The 22,907-nt window shown below is 42.2% G+C and overlaps 2 protein-coding genes and 1 long non-coding RNA gene across 3 annotated transcripts in view; 2 read left to right on the top strand and 1 right to left on the bottom strand.

Moving 5' to 3' along the window:
- Positions 1 to 2,894, top strand: part of sardh (sarcosine dehydrogenase) — a 51,984-nt gene extending 49,090 nt beyond the window's left edge. The window contains exon 23 of the transcript XR_005078262.1: positions 2,759 to 2,894. The gene's annotated coding sequence lies outside the window, so the exon portion shown is untranslated. The remainder of the gene's footprint in view (positions 1 to 2,758) is intronic.
- Positions 1,329 to 21,463, bottom strand: dbh (dopamine beta-hydroxylase (dopamine beta-monooxygenase)). Its single transcript, XM_037117968.1, has 12 exons — positions 20,880 to 21,463; positions 16,555 to 16,701; positions 15,017 to 15,274; positions 14,384 to 14,560; positions 11,268 to 11,370; positions 9,938 to 10,104; positions 9,638 to 9,781; positions 6,499 to 6,537; positions 5,390 to 5,449; positions 5,099 to 5,226; positions 4,568 to 4,727; positions 1,329 to 2,929 (listed from the first exon to the last, which is right to left on the bottom strand). Exons 1-12 carry the CDS (start codon positions 21,243 to 21,245, stop codon positions 2,816 to 2,818), a joined length of 1,863 nt encoding a protein of 620 aa, XP_036973863.1. The 5' UTR covers positions 21,246 to 21,463; the 3' UTR covers positions 1,329 to 2,815.
- Positions 8,305 to 15,861, top strand: LOC119030409. Its single transcript, XR_005078263.1, has 3 exons — positions 8,305 to 8,349; positions 15,049 to 15,227; positions 15,605 to 15,861. It is a non-coding gene; the product is annotated as an uncharacterized LOC119030409 (long non-coding RNA).
- Positions 21,464 to 22,907: the final 1,444 nt, after the last annotated feature.

Raw genomic sequence — 22,907 nt, 5'->3', positions numbered from 1 at the left:
GGGGGGTGCATGAGCTCGACCACGCATCGAGAGTGCACTTTGGGATCTTGGGGCTTCCAGAGACTTGGATAAGGCCAGATGGAGTTGTATGGAGTCACTATATGTTGCATTTTCATTTTATATTTTTATTTCTTTTATTTTGTTGAGTTTGTTAAGTCCCAGTCTACTTCATTTGTTAGAAAGAATGCTTCAATGCCATTTTGCTCTGACGCCCCCAGACATGTTTTGTGGATGACAAAACTGTTGGCAGAATTTTCATTTTTGGGTGAACTTATCCTTTAATTCAGTCAACACATTGAGAACTTATGGTGCCCCTACATGTATACACTCTGTGTGTATACGCATAAAAACTAAATCTGCTAACAAGTGTGCTAGCTAGATTAGACGGACAAAATAATGTGTCTTTTTAGTTTTAACAGGAGAAATTAAGCAACTAGTTTAGCACAACGAAAACTAATCATGTAATAATTAAGTGCAGACGTGCACGGTAATGAAACATGTTTACTTAATTCTTTGCGTTATCATGAGCGTCTACAATCTAACTACAAATACATAGTTGTTGTTTAGATGTTTAATCATATTTTCTATCTGCGTGTAAATCCAGTCACACTGACACAGTTTAGGCCAACCAAAATACATCACACACACACACACACACACACACACACACACACACACACACACACACACACTGTGCAAACAGCAGCCAAAAAACGTGTGTAGTGGTAGAAGGAGGCATTTGTATGTACATCGACTACTCGCCTCTCAGATGTGTGTTGCTGCACGTTCAGCACAAAATGTTTACTAATGTGGAGTGATTCATTGATTCTGCCCAGAAGGCCATTAATCATTGAAATGGCTGTTCTCTGTAGTGGCTTAGGTTAATAACAAGATTTATGTGGGAAATGTGAAACAGACTGATAAAACACTATCACTGCTGGTCCTCTACCACAACATGTCCGGATGTTTCTGGGTTTATTTTTGTTTTGTTTTTTTGTTTTTTTTTCCTAATTCAGTATGCGGAATTTCTCCTCCTTCTCTTCCTTTATGTCTTGCAAAAGACAGAAAACAGATGAAGTCTACTCTGAAATGTAAAAACGATAAATTAATACTTTTAAACATGCTTCTGGGGAATGTTATTGTTATTGTCGTAATTGTCTTGAGAGAATTCTTTGACTCATTCAAAGAGAGAAAATAAGCAGGGGAAGGATATGTATCAATGATTCTGTCCACAGCTTTTCATGTATTAATAAATTCATTTTTAACTGCCAACATTTTTTGTAACATTTATTATTTAAATACACAAAAATAATGCAGGCACACAGGGGCATGTAGGAAAAAAAGTACAGTGGTAAATTATAAAGGTGATCAATGACAATTACATAGATTTTTTAGTAACTCTGAATATATATTTTCTCTTTCTAAAGAGGTCAAAGCTCGAGCAGCAGTTTATTGTAAAACCAACGTGTTTTGGATTTTCTATTTTATTTCAAGTGAAGTTTATGTGCACGAATGAGGACCTTTTAATGAAGTTTATAGAGGTTGATCTTCTCTCATTTATGTTTTATTATCATTTATTTAATTATGTATTTTTATGTATGGCTTAAAGATAAACTCAAAGATGTTCCTTTATCGATCCCCTTTGGGAGAAATTTGCTGGTAACACAGCAGCACAGAGGGAAATAAGTAGCAGTGTACGATGAATCTTGTTGCTCTTTCTACTCTTACTGTACGTAGCACTTTATAAACTATATTTTTATGAAGGTGTTGTGTGTATGAGTTTACATTAAATGGGCACATTTTGGTTAAGGCCTCTTCTGCACAAACTTGAAGACCATCTCTCTAACTTATGGACCAAATATGGCGTGACCCTTGTCCCTCATCCGACACTGCCCATTCCTGTCTCAAGGTCTTGTGCTAGTGCTGGAAGCAGCAGGTTAGCAGTTACTCTGGTGATATGTTCCCCTCTGTTTGTTTTGAGTATTAATTCAACAGGTTTGACAAGTCTTACATATTGCACCTTTAATTTAACCAAGCCACATATGAAGGTACTTCTTTGAAGGATATGTGTATGCCCTCTATATGACTGGTTGTCTTTTGGATGTATTTCTTTCTTCCTACCCTCATTCAATGTTTTTCTTAACATTTTTAATGATGATCCTGACAGCCGCAAGCCTCAACACATTGGTTCTCGAGTTCTTCTGTATATGACAAGTGCTGCTAAAGTTTGACCTCTTTAAACTTTTTTCCACCCTGGAATTTGGTGAAGTTGTGCCACAAACCCTAACTCTGCCATACCAAGATTTTTTTCTTTTCTTTTCCACCGTCATTAACAAATGTCCATTACATACTGAAATGAGAAATGATTCCTTCAAATGACATAGTAATATTTCTTACCGCCTTAATGATGCTTGTTAGAGATGATCAAAATAATGGGGCACACAATAAATTAGAAGGAATGGACAAATCAGCAACTGCATTTTGGTCCCCAGCGCCAATTAGTTAGTCACACTTGTTTTCGTTTGGTGCATAACATCCTGATCAGTCCTGATGGTGTCAGACTTCACACCCTCGTCCAATGCTTTAAAACATGACAAATGTGTGCACTCGTATTAACACAGACAGTGGATTTACAGTTTATGTAAGCATATAATTACAGCAGGTGTCAGAAAACCGAATGGAGAATGTCGTCTGTCCCCCCAAACGCAGAGATGAAAATCATGTAAGATTCTGCAAGCTTCTTTAACTTTTTCCCCAGATTCGGTGCTGTCTCCCTGGGCTGAAGCACGCCGTAATGCCCCCCCCAACACTTCACTCAGACCGTGGGTGTGAGAGGTTGGCTGGTGGGAGGCGCTCCTCCCTCGCAGGGGTAGCGAGGTTTTTCAAGGATGGAGGTAACCACCGGTACAGGCTGTTTGTCCCAGTCCCCCTGAACAGAAACGGATAAATGATGTTGGTGATGGGTTGTTTGGCAAAACAAGCAGGCGGTGTCCTTGATATTTAGACAGCAGGCTTTATTAGATATCTGCACAGTTGTCAGAGTACAATGTATCAAACGCGGAAAAATAGACTGAATGGCATTTTTTTGTGCTCTGAAGTGTATTTTAGTGGGACAGCTTTTGGACTGTGAAAAGGATGCTGCCTTGCTTTTTAACAAGATCCTGAACAGAACAGTAGTTCTCTAACAGTTTTTTGATGTAAGATGATTGATTTCTGTTCAGGTTATCAGCCATTTATTTTCTGATTAATCTCCTCATTCATATAGAATAAAAACAGTTTGGTGTATTTGTGTGTGAAATGCCACAGTATTTCTTTCTGTCTGTCTGTATTGCTGCAGCACCTCTATTCATCCTCTGCCCTAACACTCTGTTTTTAGAGCCTGTCTCTGTAAGGCCCCCCTCCAAAAAAGGCCAGTCTGCTCTTGTTGGTCAGCTCTCATAGGCCCAGTGTTGGGCTCTGCCTGTGTTTTTGTGACCTTAGCTATACTGGGGGACGACTTAATGATTACAACCTCACAGAAGTCCTGTAAGGCCATTTGAAGGGACAGTTCCTTAATTTTAGAAAAAAAGTGATTACAAAAAGTCTAAGGGCAGAGCGGTAAGGTCGCAGGCGTGGCCCGCATAACCAGGAAGTAAAGCAGCAAACCAGGAAACGTTCTTATTTTCTGCTGCTGGGTGAGCAATTCTCATTGGTTTGAATGGGCGCACTCTTTGCGTCTAGCTCTTCTACATGCTAAATCAGTGTTTTCCCCATGGACTGAATGTTTTGATACTTTCACAGTATTATATAGCAGCTAGGCCTGCTTTAAAAATCCCCAAACACATGGAAATGTCACTTTCTTTGATAAACTCCACTTTTTTGAGGGAGCTCCTGCCCGTACTGCACTTGGTGCACTGCTCATCATTCCTTGCAGTATCGACACCACAAAGACTTACAATGTGAGCGAGAGCCTGTCTGCTGAATGACTTTGAGATTATTTCACGCTTGACGGCTTCACCCAAAATATCTTGACAGCCGTTGTAGCCGGCGTCTTTTCCACTGCCTTCCAGCGGCCGCACCGTTAGTGGAGTGCACATGAAACGGACCACCCGTTGTGGCCGAAGTTAACGAAATAAGTGAATTACAATGAGAGCTCTTGGCAGCGTCTTCATATACCTACGCATGAAGAGATGAGGCGGTGTGCGCTTCCTATCGCGGCCCTCATCCTTTCTTGGATTTCCAAACCTAGATCAGCTCGCTTCGTGTAGGTGACTTTGCACTTGCACAGCTGAAGTTACACATCAAGGAGAAGGAGAGGCTTCTTTTTTTCGTTCAGACAGAGCAACTTGATCAAGGCCTCCACACAGTCTTGAACAGTAATTGATTTATTCGCTCCAATTCAAACATCTAGTTGTGTGTGTGTGTGTGTGTGTATCTGTGTGTATATTAAAAGTTAAAAAGCTGTCTGTTCTGACCGCGTCCAACTGACATCTGCCTTTGAACTGCTTTAATTGGCGGCTTGGCAGTCGATTGTAGCACGCGTGCATCCGTGTGTGTGTGTGTGTGTGTGTGTGTGTGTTAGACTTACAGGAAAAAGGCGTGCAGTTGACTGGTTGCAGTGCATGGACACAGGGGCCGTATTGTAAAGGGAGTCCAGCACCTCTCCAGCGAATGTGTCCCACTGTATCTGAGAATACTGCTCCGTCACACTAACATCACCACACACACACCGGTCGTTTCCGTGGAACCTGGAGGGAGCAGAGAGAGAGAGAGAAAGAGGGAGGTTGGAGGAAAGTCGATAAAAGAGGGAGGCAAAGTGATTGAGAAAGGAGGACGTGGATTGAAAAAAAAAAAGAAAAGAAAGAGCAGTTCGAATTGCCATTTGGAGAACACAGTTTCACTTTAAAGGACAAAGCATCTGGCTTTCGAGATTAAAAGAAGTAATCAGTCTGGTCCCTGGGAGCGGAGGATGGAGGGGGAGGGACGGATGCCGTAACCAAAAATTGCTTAGTCACAGAAGATGGAGAGGAAGATCCAAAATGAAAAAAGAGAGAATGAAGGACAAGGGGCGACAAGCGAGTGATTTGAGGGAGGGAGAGGCGGTCTGTGCGTGTGCTACCTGTTAATGAAGCTGAAGTATTTCTGCAGGTATCCCGTGTCGACGTGGGTTTTGCAGAGCTCCAGCTTAGTTCGAGGGTAGTAGTGAATGTAGTTAACACACATTTCCTCCATGATGCCAAAACCTCCCTGAGGAGACGAACGGAGTGGATGTAGGTGGATGAAAGGATTAAGAGAATATAGGAAAAAAATAAACATGGAGGGAGATTAGAGAAGCGATACTCGTGGCTCAGCTGTTGCAGACAAGATGAACGTCAGCGATATGAATGTATCCTGATTGTGTGCTGCTCACCACTGTGGGCTTGCTCCTGTCCTCCGTGTTGTAAGTGCACTTTGTTATGAGGACGTCGCCCTGCAGAATCCAGCACAAACACGCCCAGCGGTTCATTTCAAGTTTAGCAAGGCAGCGCAGGAGATAATTCAAGGTTACCGACAGAAAATGAGTTATTTAAGAGAGCCTGTTGTTTGCTGAGCAGCATTCTGCCTCACGGAGCTCAGCTGCTGTGTTCTTATCTCGTCTGTCTCCTGAGAGCTGATTATTTTTTACAGTCTCTCCCATTAACACTCCATTTTACGCACCCCATCCAGCAGCAAGGTGTTTAAAATCAATCATTTAAAGTGACAGTTCACCCCCCCAAAATCCTACCCATGGAGCTATTTATCCACCGGAGATTTGCTGTGGTGTTGGTGTTAGTTTTGGAGGTATTGGCCGTGGAAATCTCTCTTTTCTCTCAGATATAACTAGATGGCACTGTGCTCGTGGTGCTCAAAAGAGGAAAGAAAAAAAAATCATTTAAAAAAAAAACAAAGGTTCCTACATGGATCTGCTCTTGTCATGGTCTGTAGATTACTTCGAGTAACCAGGTTGAGATTTCAGTTCTGCTGTAAGTGTTATTTGCTTTTTAAGATAAGTGTCAACTGTCTCTCAAAGCCCAGATTTTTTTTTTTCCTCAGGTATCCCCGCCCACTTTAACCAATCAGGACAGTGCTGGCTCTGGTACCCACACTGGCAACGGTGGAGCAGGGAAAGCTGCCAATTCCAGTGCTCCTGGCTCTGTCTTGTACTGTCAAACAGGCCAAGTGATAAAAAAACAAAAACAAAAAAAAACACGAAGCAAAAAAAAAAAAAAGGAAAGGAGTCATGCAAGTGCGCTGAGTAGAAGAGAAAGGAAAGCATTGCTAACTGACAGGAAGTTAGCTAAAACGATGACAACACTTACAGCCTGTAAATAAATAATTGTAAGAGGAAAAATATGAATTGACCGTTTTGGGGTGAATTGTCCCTTTAAATGCAAACGTCTGCCTGTCAGACAACACTCTGAATATTAAATCTGCACAGTGGAAAACTAAAATCTGTGTCTTTGGTTATTAAAAATGCGCAGTGATCCATTTTGTACTCACGGGTAAAACGTTCACCATTTTCCTCAGAACCCGGATTGTCTGTGAGCCAGAAGAGAGAAATAGAAACAGTAGATTAGACGGGCTTCCTGTTCTGCCATCTCTGTGTTTGGACTTGTAATCACCAAACCTGGAAATAAGGCAGTGATGTGATAATGTGATTACAGTGACGATTTGTCATTTTCCAACACTGACAATGATCTTAGTGGATTTAGTTCCTTGTCGCCACTGCTTACATTTGAATTTTCCTCCCTAGCATCTCAATTTTAGGTATAATTATAAACATTTATTTCAAACACAAAAAGATGAAATACTGGGCTGCTCTTGATGATTTCCTTGAAGGCAGCTTTCATACTTATTAGCTGGGCATGTGTGAAATTGTCTTATTAGCTTTGCTGAGGATGGTTTGATAAAGTTCTCATACGCTGAATGAGGCTGCAGGGTCTGAAACAACAGCGCCACACAGGTACACTCCACATTATTCTGACATCTACAGCAGCTGGAGATTTTATCAGGCATGTAGCAGATGTCCTTCTCTGCTCTCTGTGGTGTGTGTGTGTGTGTGTGTGTGTGTGTGTGCATGTGTGCGTACCTGCCTCAGGATGTGGTGCATAAATAAAGAACACAACAGATGTTGTCTGCCGTCTCTCAATGATGCTAATGTTGTTGTTTGTCAGTTCTGATGCTGAATTGATGTCATATTCATGTCATGATTGATGTTACTGGGACTTCTTATCCTGGCAGGGTCACAACTTTCATGTTGAACCTTACTGGCAGGTCACTGGATTGTACAAGAGCTCAGATGAGTATCATTGTTTGGCTGAGTAATGGAAGCATTCGGTCAAAAGTAGGACAAAGATGTGCAGAATATGCTGTGTACTTTTATAACCAACACTTGAGAAAAGGGGTTATTTTTTGTTGTTGTTTTGTTTGTTTGTTTGTTTGTTTGTTTTTGTTTTTTAGAATACATTAATGGCAAAGCCTGAGCTGCTCACTCCTCTCTGCCATATTGTTTTAGTGAACATGTGTTCTTGTCATTTGCTCAAGATACTCACCAGAGCACCAAACATGGATTAATCTGCCACTGAACATAGTCCCCAAGAAAATGCACTCTTTGCTCCTGTTTGAGTAACTAAAAACTACAGGGCCCAGCTGTTTAAGGAAGTGAAGTACATCTACTACTAAATACTGCACGTAAAGGGTAACTCCACCAATGTTACACGTAGGGATGGATTTCGTTAGGATTTATAGATACAGATACTGATACCGATACTCCTTATCGGTGCCGATACTTATCGATACACTTATCGATACTACAACATGTAATTTTGTGTAAAAAAAAAAAAAAAAAAAAAGACTTTACAAGATGTTAAAAGATTCAACCTTATTTTTAGTACCACAAGGTAATAACAAAGCTTCAAGAGAACAGAAACTATGCAATTACAAATACTCCTGAACACATAACCAGGACCAGATATAAAAATCTGGCAGATGCCGGAGCACGACGCAGCAAGTCTGCTGAATTTAGCACCGAGCAGACAGGAAGTCAAGCACAGAAATAACAATATAACATCCGGTTACATTTCAAAATAAATCACTCCGTGTTGACACCAGCACACAAATCTAAAAAAAAAGGGACAAACACAAGTTCTTCTAATGTCCTTCGGTCGGGAACACTTCCTGTTGTGGTTTTATAACATAAACCTATAACTGCGGTCGACAGTGATTACGTGATTATCGCAGAGACTCCTCGGCCTTGCGACGCCTGCTGCCTACCGTTCTGCGCCGCGGCGGGCTCACGTTAACGTAGGTCGGAGCTGTAATGCAGCGGGCAGTATCCAGTGGAAATTCGGGGTAAGTAACATCACCAAACACTTGGAGTGTGCGCAAAGTATGAAGCTATAGGAGAGTGCAGAGTGTTTGATTGCTGTAACAAAGTAAAGTTAGCAGCCTGGCTAACGTTTAAGACTTTAGCGCCTGGCAGCAGCAGCCGGTTTCGATTCTGCGATTCAAGTCACGGAGTTTGTTGTTAAGTTTGTATCGTTTGTATGCCGGTCCTCGGTATACATCCCTAGTTACAGGTCTTGTGGAGTACTACTGTAGTACTGATACAAGTAGTTTCAAGCTTTTTGTGGCTCCAGAGGAAGCTGCATGTACTCGGTCAAATTGCCTGGAATGATGTCACTCAATGGCTAAGTTGCATTGTACTTCCACTGCAATACATTTTGGAGATAAGTATTGTTTGTTTACCTTTTTAAATACATTTGATTTATCTGCAATCAGATTTTAAAAAATGAATAACTCTTATAATCATGAAAACACTTAAAATCTCATCTGATATGTGATCAGGCCTGTGATTGGTGGACACATTGTGTACAGTAAAATACACGTCAACATATAAATTTAATATTCTTTATTTTCCACCATGATACTTTCTATGAGATACTTAAAGATGCTTTACTCAAGTAGTATTTGTATGAGTGACTTTCACTTTTACTAAAATCATATCTTAACACAACATCTTTACTTTTAAACCAGTAAAACTTTGGGGTACTTTTTTTTTATAACACTGGTCTTTTGAAATTAATCAGCCATTGCTTTAAATATTGCATTTAAAGATTTGCATCTATAGTATTGACCACTGGGCATGGTATTTCTTTGAAATATTAAAAAATACTTAAATATTTAGGATTTCAGGCCTTCAGCTGCTCAAACTAGCAATATGTGCAAATTAGTTTTTAAGTAATGGACCAAACTGTATAATTCGTACATTTGTCCAATTCCTTAAATATCACATAGACACTATTTTAACTTAAACACAAATAATTCTGCAGCATATGCACATGGTTCACCCACTGTAAAATATAAGCGGTATTTTGAGAAGCAATTCTAATGAAATGCCAGGTTTTTATTTCAAGGATGCAGTAAAACAAGTCAGTGGAAATACTTCACTTGACTTCACTTCAGACTTCATCTCTCAGTTATTTGTTGAGGCTGATCTTTGTCCCAGCGGCACACAGCTCGGTGTGATGTGAACTGAATCTCGCTGTTTCCTCAATCTAATACAGTACTACATGAAATGCACCGAGGTGGATCTCGGCGCCGAGCTCCTCCGATTCGACTGGAGCCTGCTGTTACTCACCTGGTAGTGAGTGCTGAAGTGCTGGTCCTCCTGGACCACCTCCAGCTCCTTGCCTCCCCTCACCAAAACTGTCCTCACCCCACGGCCCGCCAGGTGGGTGTGCAGCTGTGATGCAAATATATAGATTCCTCCCGGCGGCAGGGCCTAGATACACCGACAGACAGAAAGGTCAAGCTCCAGCCAATATATCTGTGCTGCAGAGACTGAAACTTTTAAAATATGTGGCACACCAGCCGAAATGTCCACCCAGTATAGCGTTTGAATCATAAATAATGCAGTAAATGATGTTTGTATACACACAGTCTGGGTACACTTGGAGGTGCAGTATCCACTGAGGTAGAAGGTGTGTTGTTTAGGTGGGATGGCCATGACAGGAGTATAAACGAGGCCCAGCTCCATAATCCCTGCATCATACCGCCTGAGACTGGGGGTGTAATGCAACCGAATCCCTGATGAGTCACGATGGCCTGCAAGAGGGATGTCATGGAATATTAAAATATGTCACAAGCCGGCAGTTTACCAGAAGAACACATTAAAACACCAGCCAGAATAAATTTGCACTAAACCAGGTGATACAGTACTTAAAAAGGAATTAATGAAAAATCAGGTGCTGCCCATCTTTAGAGCAACAGAAGATTTTAAAAGGTAACTATAACGCTCTACAAAGTTAAAATGTCACGTAAGGATTTTAAAAGACAAGAATTGCTATGCCTGCAAAGCACAAAAAAAACCCCTGCAACTTGATAGTTAATGTTCGTCCCCTCGTTGGCTGTTGCAGGCACCAGGGTGGGCACAGAAGCTCAGAACTGGTCAAATGCGGTGTTAATAAATAACAACTCTGTTTGCAGTGTGAAGACATTTTGCTTTCAAATATTGGAGTTATTTGACGGAAAAAAACATGAAAAAGCGATAACAGTTTGTCGCAATTTCATCAGCGTTCAGTTCTGTGTTTTGGACCAAATGTCTGACTGAAGTTGATCCACTGGACATTTGAGTATGTTGGAGTTTGATACACCCAGACACTCCATTGCACACACTTGTTTGTGGGCTAGTTGGTCGGCAACAGGATGTTTCCTGATGGGCCGGGGGTTCAGTTCGGGGCTTTATCATCCCCAATCTCTCTCGCCCCGTAATTCCTCTTATATCTCTACTCTCAATCTTCTAACAAAGGCTTAAAATGCTCCGTGCCTGAAAACAAATCAAGATCACCGAGGACGCTGGTGTTGCTATTACTCTGACTTGGGTATTCCTGTCAGGGATTTTAAGGTGATGCATTTCTGTGTTTTTCTCTGTCTCTGTTGGGAAGCCTGGAGGGAGATACGATGATCATAACAGAGCAAAACTCAAACAAAAAGATGTGTAGCGAATTCGAAGAAGTGTGTGTATTGTGAGGTCATGTCGGGATAAGTAAGGCAAAGGCTTCAGCGACTCGCACAGGCGAGATCAAAAGGTACATCTGGAAAATGTATAATGAATCTCTCAGCTGCAGATAAGCCTGGCGCTCATCGAAACGGGTGCGGGAAATCCAGTTGCGTATGTGGTCTGTGTGTGTGTGTGTAAAAGTCAAAGAACAAGATGTGTGACAATACTCCTGATCAGGCAGTTGTGTTCATGTGTGCACTGTACACACCAGATATAAGGAGAGGGTTGTGGTAGTGGACCTCCAGACGAAGGAACCTTGAGGAACCTGGTCCACCCATAGGTAGCCCTGCATCGGGAGGATAGTAGAAGGCCTGCAAGCAAACACAAAACACACACACACACACACTGTAACTTCTGCGCATTAAGGTAAAACTCAGGCAATTTTAGAGACTAATAGTAATGGGAGTGAGGGCGACAATAGGGTGAGCCGTCCCTGTCAGACATGATCCCCTGTCAGTGTCACTTATAAGCAACAATAATATCACCTTTTGGCCCAGCCCTCAGAGGTAATAACCTCGCTAATTTTAATGGTGCAGTCTAAAAATAAAGACGCGTCCACTAAAAAACTCCCAACCACCCACAGGATTTGAAATAGTAACGGCAGCAGATTGTAAGACCGACATAAACAGTTTAAACCGAGAATGAAACAGGAAATTGAATAGATTTCAATCTTTCAATCTTGGCTTTAAATGTCTTCGACGCCCTTGGGGATCTATGAGCTGCCTCAAAAAAACTTTTATTGATTAATTCTGCACCGAGTAAGATTGTATATGAAGACTCCCCCAGGGATGCTGGTTGAACCGGTGAGGTGCATTTTCCCTTTTTTTTTCGTCCCCGTTCATTCTTCTGATCCTGAACCGTTCTGCTTCTCATAGCAAAAAAAAAAAAAGAACCTCCGAGCCACTGCTGGCCCCCATGGGCGTCAAATCTCTGCGCTGTTACTGAGGAGTCTCGATTCAATCTCTAATCATCATATGTGTTTTCACCCTAAGCCACTTCTGCTGATGCGTTCAGTTTGTAATGGAAGAACAGAACTGTTTTATTTAATCATGTCGTAGAAGCGAAATCCTCAGAGACTTGCACACGCGCACCTCTCCTATTCTGTCGGGTGCTGTCCTCGCTCTCCACATTCTGACGGTGTCGCACATTGCTGTCCCACTCCTTTTTCAAACTTCCTCCACTCGTCCCCTCTTTCCCTCTTGTTTTGTGTGCTTTTGTTTTATTTTTATTCTTTCGTGAGGCCACGTTTCCCTTCTGATGCGGTGCCGCGGAGAATGAAACAACACTATTAAGAGGTGATGAAAGAGGCCTGAATATTTCCCACCTAATCTTGTCTTCACAGCTCACAGCTCACAGAAGGCATCCTGCTTGTTTTTGTTTGGCTGGCAGATAATCCAATCAGAGAGGGGCCAGGCTGGCTGCGATACAGCGGGGAGCAGAGCAGAGAAATATGGTGACAGGCTCGCCGCTCCCTGTCCTCCCTGCTTTATGTGACTAGCGAGCAGCGCGCTTGCTTGGTCAGCCGGCTGGTTGGTAGCCATGGCGCATAAGCGGGGTGATTTAAGGCCTGGTAACGTGAGTGACCGACTCTCTCGCTGTAGGAACAGGTGCGTTTCGCCTGCACCCACTGTTTCAGTGTGGAGCTCTGCCTCGAAACAGAACTGAGATTCAGAAAGTTGAACGCATGAAAAGAAACGGTTTAAATAATGGACTGCTTTCTGCTTTTTTTTTTTCTTTTTTTTTTTTTTACCATTGGAATGCCACCTTTTACAATAGAGGGCAATCGGGAGGACACTTTTGCTATGTTCGTCCAGACATGGGGGCACCAGGAGGGGCGATTGTCCCCCCTGCTCCCTCGCTTGGTCTGGCTAGCTGATTTTCTTTAAGTAGCCAGGATAGAATGAGTCGCTTGAGTAAGATTATTAGCAATGGTGAAAACTGTGGATGCGCCTCTTTCTAAGCTCCTAATGTGAAGTAGAGCTGCAAGGATTCACCGATTAGTTGATAGAAAGAAAATTGGTTGTCCAAAATGTCCATAACTGACTAATCATTTCAGTCATTTTTCAAGCAATAATGTCTGCTTCTTAAATGTTGGGATTTTTTTGTCATTTATGGCAGTAAATGAGGAGTCTTTGGGTTTTAGACTGTTGATTCGACGAAAGAAACAATTTGAAGACGTCACTTTGGGCTCCAGGAGACTGATTAATCTATTAGTCATGAAAACAATCTGCAGATAAATTGATAATGAAAATAACTGTGGTAGCCGCAGCCCTAATGAACATAAATATGTGGTTTTCAGTCGTGTTTGTGTTGAGCAAGTTTGCGAATATTTGCATTTAAGGGTGCTTCCCACACACAGACTGTCACCAAGCTCTTAATAGACTTGTGCTGTGTGTGTGTGTGTGTGGGATTATCTTTACAAGGTTCTCTGCTCACAGTTATAGGCCTGTATATTACTCGCAAGGGAGTTTTTGTTTATCTGTTATAATAGGCGTGAGGACTGGGCCAAAATGAGGCCTCATTCCAACAGTTTTTCAATTAGACACCTGTTATGTGTATGAAAAACTTGTCATCGCATGTGTTTCTGGCTCCATGTGATGGTGTTTGAATGGATGCTCTGTTGTTTCTGTGATAGTTTATTCGTATGGTGGCCTGAACCTGCCAAAATCATAAATAAATGAATAAATGTACAAATAGCTGAGTGAATGAATAAATATGCCATTAAATACACCAAAAGTTACATTGAAAAAGCAATGTAGTCATTAATTGATTTATAAAAATGCCATTAATAGATGTTTCTGCTAACCAGCTAGCCCAGAGCCTGAAAACCTTTCTCCTAGCAGTCCAAAGCTTCTGTGCTAGCAGTGTAAACACCACCACCAGTGGCTCAGCTAGCTGCATGGCTAACTAAGCTAACAAGCTAACGACAGCTACAGTCATGTATGTATAAACAGAATGCAGTTAGCATTAGTTAGCAGTTAATTGATTGGTTCTTGAATATTACAGCTTTATCTTTTATTTTCAGTGCATTATATTGGCAAATTGATTTATTTCTTGAATCATTTATATATTTCTTCATTTATGTCTGAGTTTGGCAATTCAATCCTCCATAGATTTGAGTCCCAAGTAGTTTCCAAAATTAGGGCAATGTGGTCGATTGTTCCATCCTCAAGGGGCAACTTCAGGGTTTGTTTTGGTCATCAAAGTTCTATTTGGTTAAGTGCTGAGGATAGGACTGTTTTTTGTTACACGCTTTGGTCAGTGGAAAGTTCTCACGAGGACAGAAGCTAGTGGATGTGCGTGGGTGCCTGTTTCCCACCATACCTCAGCACCCATGGCCCATGCAGCCAGCACGTGGCGGCAGAAGTTGAGCTTGCCCGGCTTCATCTTGTCATCGCAGGAGCCGCTGTAGTCGGGAACATCGCGGACATCCGGTGAACATTCAAACACTTCCATGTGATGCACGATGGCCTCGTTACCTGGAGTTATCACTGACTCATACTGACAGACACACACACACAGAGGGAGAGATGAAAAAAGATAGCAGTGAAAAGAGTGGTGTTGCCGTGTTTGCGTGTTTCTGTTTCTCTGGCTTAAAGTTGCAACCTCGGGAAGGTATACCACTGAATGTATCTCTGAAATGATTTAAATCCGATAAATTGTGCAGGAGCTTCTACGTCTTATTCTGCTGTGCATTTTTTTTTTTTGCTCAAATATCATCACATCATGTACAACAAATCTATTTCTGAGAGGACAAAAATAAGGATGCAAGGTGTTTGTTGTGTTTTCATCTTGTTTCTTCTCTCCAATAATGACAATGCGGCCCTTGTTTTGTTCGGCCCAGCTGGTAAACAAGGAGCAATAATATCTGCCTGTGCACGATCTCCATCTGCAACAACCCACTCTCCACTGTGTGTAAATAGACTAAGTGTTTCCATTTTTAGAGGCCTTTTATACCATAACAATGTGGTTCTTGGGCATGTTTTCAGGCAGCTTCTGTATGAAGCACCAGTAGGTGGTCTCTTGACTCGGTATGATGACGTTCGGCGCCAGGACCTCCAGCGTCCGCACATCTGGAGGCAGTGTGGGTGAGGGCGTGTCGGGCCGCAGCATCAGCACTCTCTGTAGCCCGGTGTGGATCCGGGACAGGTTCAGCTGCTCCAGAGAGGTGAGTGGTTGGTCCAGGAAGCCATAGATGATGTGCACAGTTCCTTCCTGTCAAATAAATGGAGAATGCTTGAAGGCTACGGAGCAGAACTGAAGCAGCTGGGGGGGGGGGGGACGTGTATTTCAGATTAATAGTCTCTCATGATCATCATTATTTGGCTGAAATGCCTGCTCAGGCAAACGCAGAAAGCTTTTCATTATGTTGTCATAGTGATGAGCATTGGCTTTGTGTCTCCAACTTTAGAGGTCTGATGTGGTACCATGGAAACCGTCATCATTATAATGAATGTTTCTTGGCTGGTTTTTATGTCCACACCTGAAAACCATGAACTCCGCATGATCAGATTTATTCCTTTTTCCCCCCCTTTTTTTTCACAGAGCAATAAAAATACTACAAAACACAGATACACACCCTCCCACGCACACATGGGCACGGTGCAAACACACTTGTCTCTAGGTTACACACATGCGCGCACCCAAACCCCATCTTTCCCGCCCTCCTCCAGTGTCATCTGCTTCTACTCGCCACCTGTTACCTGTCAAGTTCAGTCAGTTCAGGATTGACAGACGTGATTCTGGCTTGTGGCAGAGTGTGACATATAAAAGCGAGATGTGTGCTCGCCCTTTACATTCCTACATGGGTAAGAATGGAGGGATAACGTCAATATAGGAGGAGAAAATCCTGCTATATACATGGTTTGTATAGTGCTTTTCATACACGCTGGTACAGTTTAAAGTCCTTTACAGGTGACAAATGAATAAGATGGATAGATAAACAGGATGGGAGACAGTTAATGATAGTATTCTGCCAGAACTAATGTTTTATTAATGCATTCCATGGTTTCTGGGTATCTTTTGTTGACCATGCAGGCTAACCTTCCAACATGTTTCAGTCTATGTCGGCAAAGAGGGGACACGTCAAAAAGATTTTGATAAAGCAACATTATGTTGAAATTGGCATTTTGTGTGATTTGGCGCCCCCCACAGCCCCTGAGTGCAACACCACTGCTGAGCTGAAAAGCTTTCACAACTTGCAAATGAATAGTCTACTTGATAATTTTAAGGTAATCGGCTCTGTAATTTACTCAAGTGAGTACACCAGATTTTACAGAACTTGTGTAGAACTTACTTTTACTTGTAATTTTAATTCCAAAGAATGATTAATATCATACATTTTAGGGAGTATTTGTATAGATGACCTCACTTTTACCAAAGTAAAATTTGAGCACAGTATCTTCATCATCACAGTACTGCTTAAATTCATACATCAGCTACCTTCTGCTCCCCTGACATGAGCACACACACTGATGATGAAAGACTTTACACACCTCTATGAGATAGTCTCTGGGATCACAGGTACTGAACGGTCTTTTAAAGAGCAGGTAGTATCCGTCAGGTTTCTGCACGGCTTTGATCAGCTCGTAGTCTTGCTGGCTGTCCAATGAAACGTGGCCCTGGCTGTCGCTCCACGCGTCCTGACGGAGAAGACGCACATAATGACCTTGACAGAGCTGTGGTAAACCGCAATAAACAACAAAAGCTTGAGAGCACATGGTTTATTTGAGTAGTGTTGGAGCTGTGTTTTGGCCATATAAACATGTTTTTTACACATTGTAGCCCAGCTTGTGCTGTTTAATTTGATATATGACTATATTCTTTCATAATTAGTGCAGTAGTGGCTCTGTGGTTGTTCTGCATGTCTTAAGGGTTGGGGTTAAAATCCCCAAGGTCTTGGGGTTTAAAGGGTTAATGAGTACATATCAGGGGAGCTGTGTGTCCAAGTTGCCAGGTTGGAGAGCTTAAGTTAATATGATCAACGGACAACCATGTTTTCAAACTATTTTCTGTAGAAAAGAGAAACAAGTTGTTAGATTTTGCAGCAACATTTTCACAAAAAAGGAAGCTTTGAGCTAAAATATCACAATTTACGTCATAAACAACACAGTTTAAGTGGATTAATAAGGAGTGATTTTGATAGAATAAATGGAATTAAATCAATGAATCTGTAGCCGTTCACGATGTGAAACCTTCCCAACCCGTTGTACAAGACACCACTTCTCTGCCAGGAGGCTTCGCAGCAGCTCAGTCTATCTGCTTCTGTTATGTTTCTCACATTCATATCTGTCCAGAATAGCACCTAACATCTCTCCCTTTATTTCTGTCTCCTTCTCGGTCCCTCTTATATAACTGTTCCACACAAACTGCGAAGATCCTGGAACCAACAGTTTCGAAAAATACATACAGTATATATAAATCTTAAAAAAAAAATACATGTGGGCAGAATGTGTTATGTGCGTTGCATGTCTGTGTGCAGCTATGACCTCTGCAGGTGGCTGACAGACAGAGTCATGTCTTGATGTCTTTAGGGTTAAGTATAAAGTCTCGGTTCTAGTTTTGCCGAGCCTCAGTAAAGCTGGAATCCTTGAGAAGAACTTGTTTAAGGTGATTTCAACAGGTTTGTGTTACAACACCACTCACATGTACCATATGTACCCTGGTATAGTTACCGGCCACTCTTATAAATGGTTCAGGTCTTACTAGTTCTTTTTACATTTGCGATTCAAGTGCTTGGCCTCAATTACACCTGGCGTCAACCTGTGATCTGGATGAATTAGCTGTGTAATGACATCCAATCCTCTGTATTTAGAGGCAACCTGTGAGCGTTTACTACATGCAGCTTTTGCCGTACAGAGTGAAATTTCTTCTTAAGATTGTGGTCCCGCTTGTATGGATCAAATTTACACCTGGCTGACACCCGATCCCACTGGACGCCGGAGCATTTTGTTAAAGATGCATGATAAATATCAGTCAGATATTGGGAAATGTTTTACTGATGGCTATCTATTAATATGAGTGAAATTCTAAACAATAACCATCAATGATGCTATGAAGCCAAATCGCTTTCGTGGACCACATCACACTCTGATACAGGAGATGGGGAATAGCACCTTTACAGTTGGTTTGTGACTGAGGAGGAGAGGAGGAAGAAGAAGAAGGTACATATTCTTCTATATTTATGTGTAACACAGTGTCCTTACTTTTTTTTCTAAGTGGGGTTGAGTGTGACTTACTGTCTACCAAATTGGTATCACTAAAAATACTGTATGTGCTCATAAATTTGCTTCAAGCCATCTGACTGAAGAGAAGAAAGAGAGAAAAGAGAAAATTATTCATCTCTGGAATGTTATGTTGGGACAAAATCTCCGTGGCCTGATTTGAATAGATTGATTTAAAAAAGGGGGATTTTGGGGGAGTCCATGAAGCGGAGCATATCTAAAATGTGCCCGACTTTGTGAGAAGAAGCGTTTGTGTGTGTGCGTGCGTGCCTGTGTGTTTGTGTGTGTGTGGGTGAGAGAGAGAGAGAGAGAGAGAGCTGTGACATTTCCTCTGCTGGTAGTTTTAACCTCGAGGAAAGAGAGACAGACGGGGACAGGGAGAGGAAGACAGTTGGAAAGAAGGGAGAAGATCAATTTCCCAATAAAATACTCCACAGTGATGTGAGAGTCATAATAAAGATAAGGGATTGTCTACTGGGATTTGGGTAACATAACTGATAACAGGGCTGAGCTTAGAAACCAAAATGAATCCGGGGTTCAAAGCTACTCCGATTAACTAATTAATTTAAATGAATTACACTTAATTACATACAAGTTAATTCTATGGTGCCAAAATGCAAAAAAAGAGAAAACCTTGATTATCATGATATATGGGTTCTACCTCACCAGAGTTGTGGATAGCTATTTGAGCAACAGGGTCACGTACCCGCAGAAATCAATGTGCTGGTGTAACGGGACGGACCTGCCTGACTTGAGACTATGTGTTGCTTTCATCCATCCATGATATCAGCTGTCCGACAGCCTTCATGTTTGTGGCCTCCGGGGACCTGCAAGGCTCCCTGCTGCCTCACACACACTCACAGCAGCAGACATTACTGGCAGAGATTTCTTTTTTGGGTTTTTTTTTTTTGTTTTTTTCTATCTCTGCTAAGCAAGTCAATAAAATGTTACAAATGGAGGCGAGTGGCTGTGCTCTGCTGAAGAAACTCGAGAAGCTGTGCAACACCGCTGTGCATGACTTCATTAACTACTGCCGCAGTGATGAAAAGCAAAGACGTCATTTTAAATGGCCTCCAAATGTACGCTATGGAGGCCATCATTAATATGGTTAATTCAAAATCAGTCAGTAGTTATTTACCTGTCTATAAAGCATTTCATTGTTTAACAGCAAAATAACATTAACTACATTCTGATTAACATTAACATACCATTTATTAATAATGCTTAGTATAATCTGGGGTAATATTGCTCAACATAAAGGATGTAAGTGAAAGTCAGTCATAAATATGCAACAGCAGGACCCCACGCAGGCAGAACTTATTGTCAGCCCTTCATCATTTTTCAGCTCATTAACTTTTTACTCAGTTCATATTGCCGTTAATGTATAATGAGATTTATTCTGTAGATTTACATCCCTTACTGACGTTAACCATAGTCAAGGGATTAATTCAACAGCCTTCTGGCGACTGATCACAGCTTGTTTATTGACTTGCGGAAATGCCGTTTATCAAATCAACATTTCAGTTCATATGAGTTGAGTTTGTGTCATTGACTTATCAATATTGTACATGTTAGCTTTCGGAATTTGAATTTTTAATCCACAATCTTTAATATTACTATTCATCTTAATATTATTATTTAATCACAAATATTTTACTTATTTTATTTATAGGCGCTGATTAGAGTAACTGCTAACACCTGCAGCTATGAGTGATGAGTCCTCCATCATGCCGTGATGTGTAACAGTCTGGGGAAGGACAGTTTGGATTTAAGAAGCTGTCCCTGAACGTATGACCTGTACTGTTGCAGATATTGTGACAAAAAGAAAAGCGGCTCTTCAAGATCGCGCGCGTCTTCCATTTATCAACCAGTCAGATGTTTGTTGATACAGTCCTTTTGTTAATAATGCAGCAGAGATACAGTTTCCAATGAAAAATCTGAATTAATCATGTTCTGCTGCACCCGCCCTGAACCTGTTTCCCATTTATATTTTACACATTAACCCTAAGGATGAAATGCATGTGGAAAAAAAAAAGAAAAAAAAAAAAACATAAATGGGATTTTTATTGAGCGATTAATTGTTTTTCAGAAACATGTATTGGGGAAAAAGTCTTGTGTGTGAAAATGAAAATGAGGCGTTTTACACGTCTTAATCAGCGCAGGATTCAATTTTGATATGCTAATATTTGCTAATGATTCCCAGATGAACTTGAGCTATTAGTGCAGTTTGACTGATTTCCAATTAGCAGGGGTCGATAACATCCTTTGTGGCTGTGAGATCGTGAAGCGAGCCGTCCGCCGGGCTCCCTCGCGCAAAAAACCCCCCACCAATCTCACGCCCTGGGGACCGCACACACAGGAGAGGAGGGAAACCTCGGCTCCTTAAGGACGTTCAGGTAATCCCTCTGCATTTATGAATCTGACAAGTGAACTCAGGGAGGAAAAACTGGCAGAGAGAGTGAGAAAGTGATTTTACACCTCCTGTTTGGAAAGCCGCGTGATATCCTCATCTTTTTACAGGCAAGACTTGTGCTGGTTTTATTAAAGCATTTTTAAGTTGAAACATTCGAAGGATTAAACAGATTGAAACACGTTACCCCAAAGAAGCTTTTAGTTCCTGTGTTCCACAGCACCACCAGGTCGGCGTTGGTCAGCTCCCCGCGGTCCGACATCCCCAGCACCACGCCGTTTTTAAGCTCTGCCACCCTCAGCTCCATGTAAACCTCCTGGTTGGCGTAGCTGACGTTCCAGGCCAGCTGGAGCTCCCCGCGTGGGTCGAGGGGCACGCGGAAGGGCATGGGGAGAGGAGGGAGACGGCTGGAGGGGGTCTGCAGGTCGGTCACTTCCACAGCATTGCCAGGCGCCTGATACGAAGCTACCAAGATGACCATCAGAGCAGCCAGGCCGGTGAGGTACATGATGGTGACGTCCTGGAGGCGGAGGTTCTTGCTGAAGATCCTCATGTCTTGTTGTCAGTCTTCTTCAGCCTCGTCAGTCGAAGTTGAATCAGAGTTCAGCCCAGAGAGTTGAGAGGAGAGTTTGTTCTGCTTGTTCTCTTCTTGCGAGAGCTCCAAGTCCCCAAACTCCAACGCGCTCTGGTTCTCTTTTGCCCCGTCAGCTCTGCTCTGCTTTTCTGGCCTCAGCAGACTCTCTCCACAGTGGTCAGGCGAGCTTGTTTATTCTCTTCTTCCCATTTTTTTCCCCCTATCCTCTCAGGCCCTCGTTTCCTGAAAAGTTCGACTAACCTCTCAGTCTTCAGGTTTCTCTGCTTCCAAGCCCTCGTGGGTGCTGTCTCTTTCCTCCGAACAACTGCTCCGTCTTGTTCCCCCTTCCCCGGTTTTTAAGAGACTCCTCCCTTGCGAGTTGTCTGTTTTTATCCGGCCTAATGGTATTACATTTGTTGGGGAAAATTGGATTGTGTCCTTTAAGCCCTGGGGTCAACCATGATTCTGCACATCTGCCAGCCCCTAATTGATCCAAATTCAACCATGGACATTATCAAAGACAATCAGCTTAGACTGACTAAACTTTATTGCTCGCTCCATCTATGTCTCTTTTTCTCTTTTGGTGATTTTCTTGTACATTTCCTGTAAAAAGTATTTCTCACACACACACATACACACACATACACACACACGCACACACACACACACACACACACACACACACACACACACACACACACTTTATGCCTCACCTGGCTTGTTGGCTATTTGATTGAAAGCAGATTCAGGAGATGGCGGGCACTTGTGGAGGCGTAAACAAGCATTAATGCATTAGCCGTTTTCCTTAAGCCACGGCCCGAGGCCGCAGAAGACCTAATCAAAGTGTCAATTACGGCTTTCAAAAGCAGGAGGGACACATTCAGGTTGGCTTGAAAGGTTAGTATAGCCCCTGTGGAGAAGTGTGTGCGCCCTTGTTCTGTGCGTTTGGCGAGGAGTTACAATGGACAAATGGATGTTAATGGATTTTGAAGAGTAATGAAACGCTGCTGTTCCGCCCTGCCCCCTGCCTTTAGCACACATTTGAAAGAAATCAATACATTGCTAAAAGACTGCAAACAGGAAGCTTGACATGACACAGAATATGTCGAAGAAAATGAAAGATGAAGTTTAATGACCTCGGTGCCTCCATGTTTGGAAAAAAAAAAAGAATATAATGCTGCTAAAGTGCCCTGTTGGCTGCCCCCCCGTGGTGGATAAATCTTGATAGTGACTTGTCTTCACTATAAATTCACCCTGACTCTCTGCGTGCCGGTGCCCCACCGCATACAGCTGGGTGCCCCTCCTTATATTTTCAGCCCCTGCCCCCTCAAACATCCTGAGTCCGCCTCTGAGTACGAGGTTATGTAAAAACACATACAAAAAGAGCTTTGCAAACACTATGGAGTGTGACGCAGAGAGTCGAATCTGCCTTCCACCCATTGGTACTGGTTTGTGCTAATGACGTTGATCCGTATACTGAAGCCCGTCTCAAAACCAGCATCGCAGACAATTATAAAGCAAAGCACTGAAATGAACTCAACAAGGCAGAATAAAACCATCATTATGTAATAAATCTTTATATTGGCATAACGCGTTTTAAAATATGTCTAAGGTCACGAGAGGCCAACAACTTGCCATGGA

This window comes from Acanthopagrus latus, chromosome 12 (assembly GCF_904848185.1).
Source record: "Acanthopagrus latus isolate v.2019 chromosome 12, fAcaLat1.1, whole genome shotgun sequence".
In the NCBI taxonomy this organism is placed as follows: domain Eukaryota; kingdom Metazoa; phylum Chordata; class Actinopteri; order Spariformes; family Sparidae; genus Acanthopagrus; species Acanthopagrus latus.
This window is presented reverse-complemented; position numbering and strand designations above follow the sequence as displayed.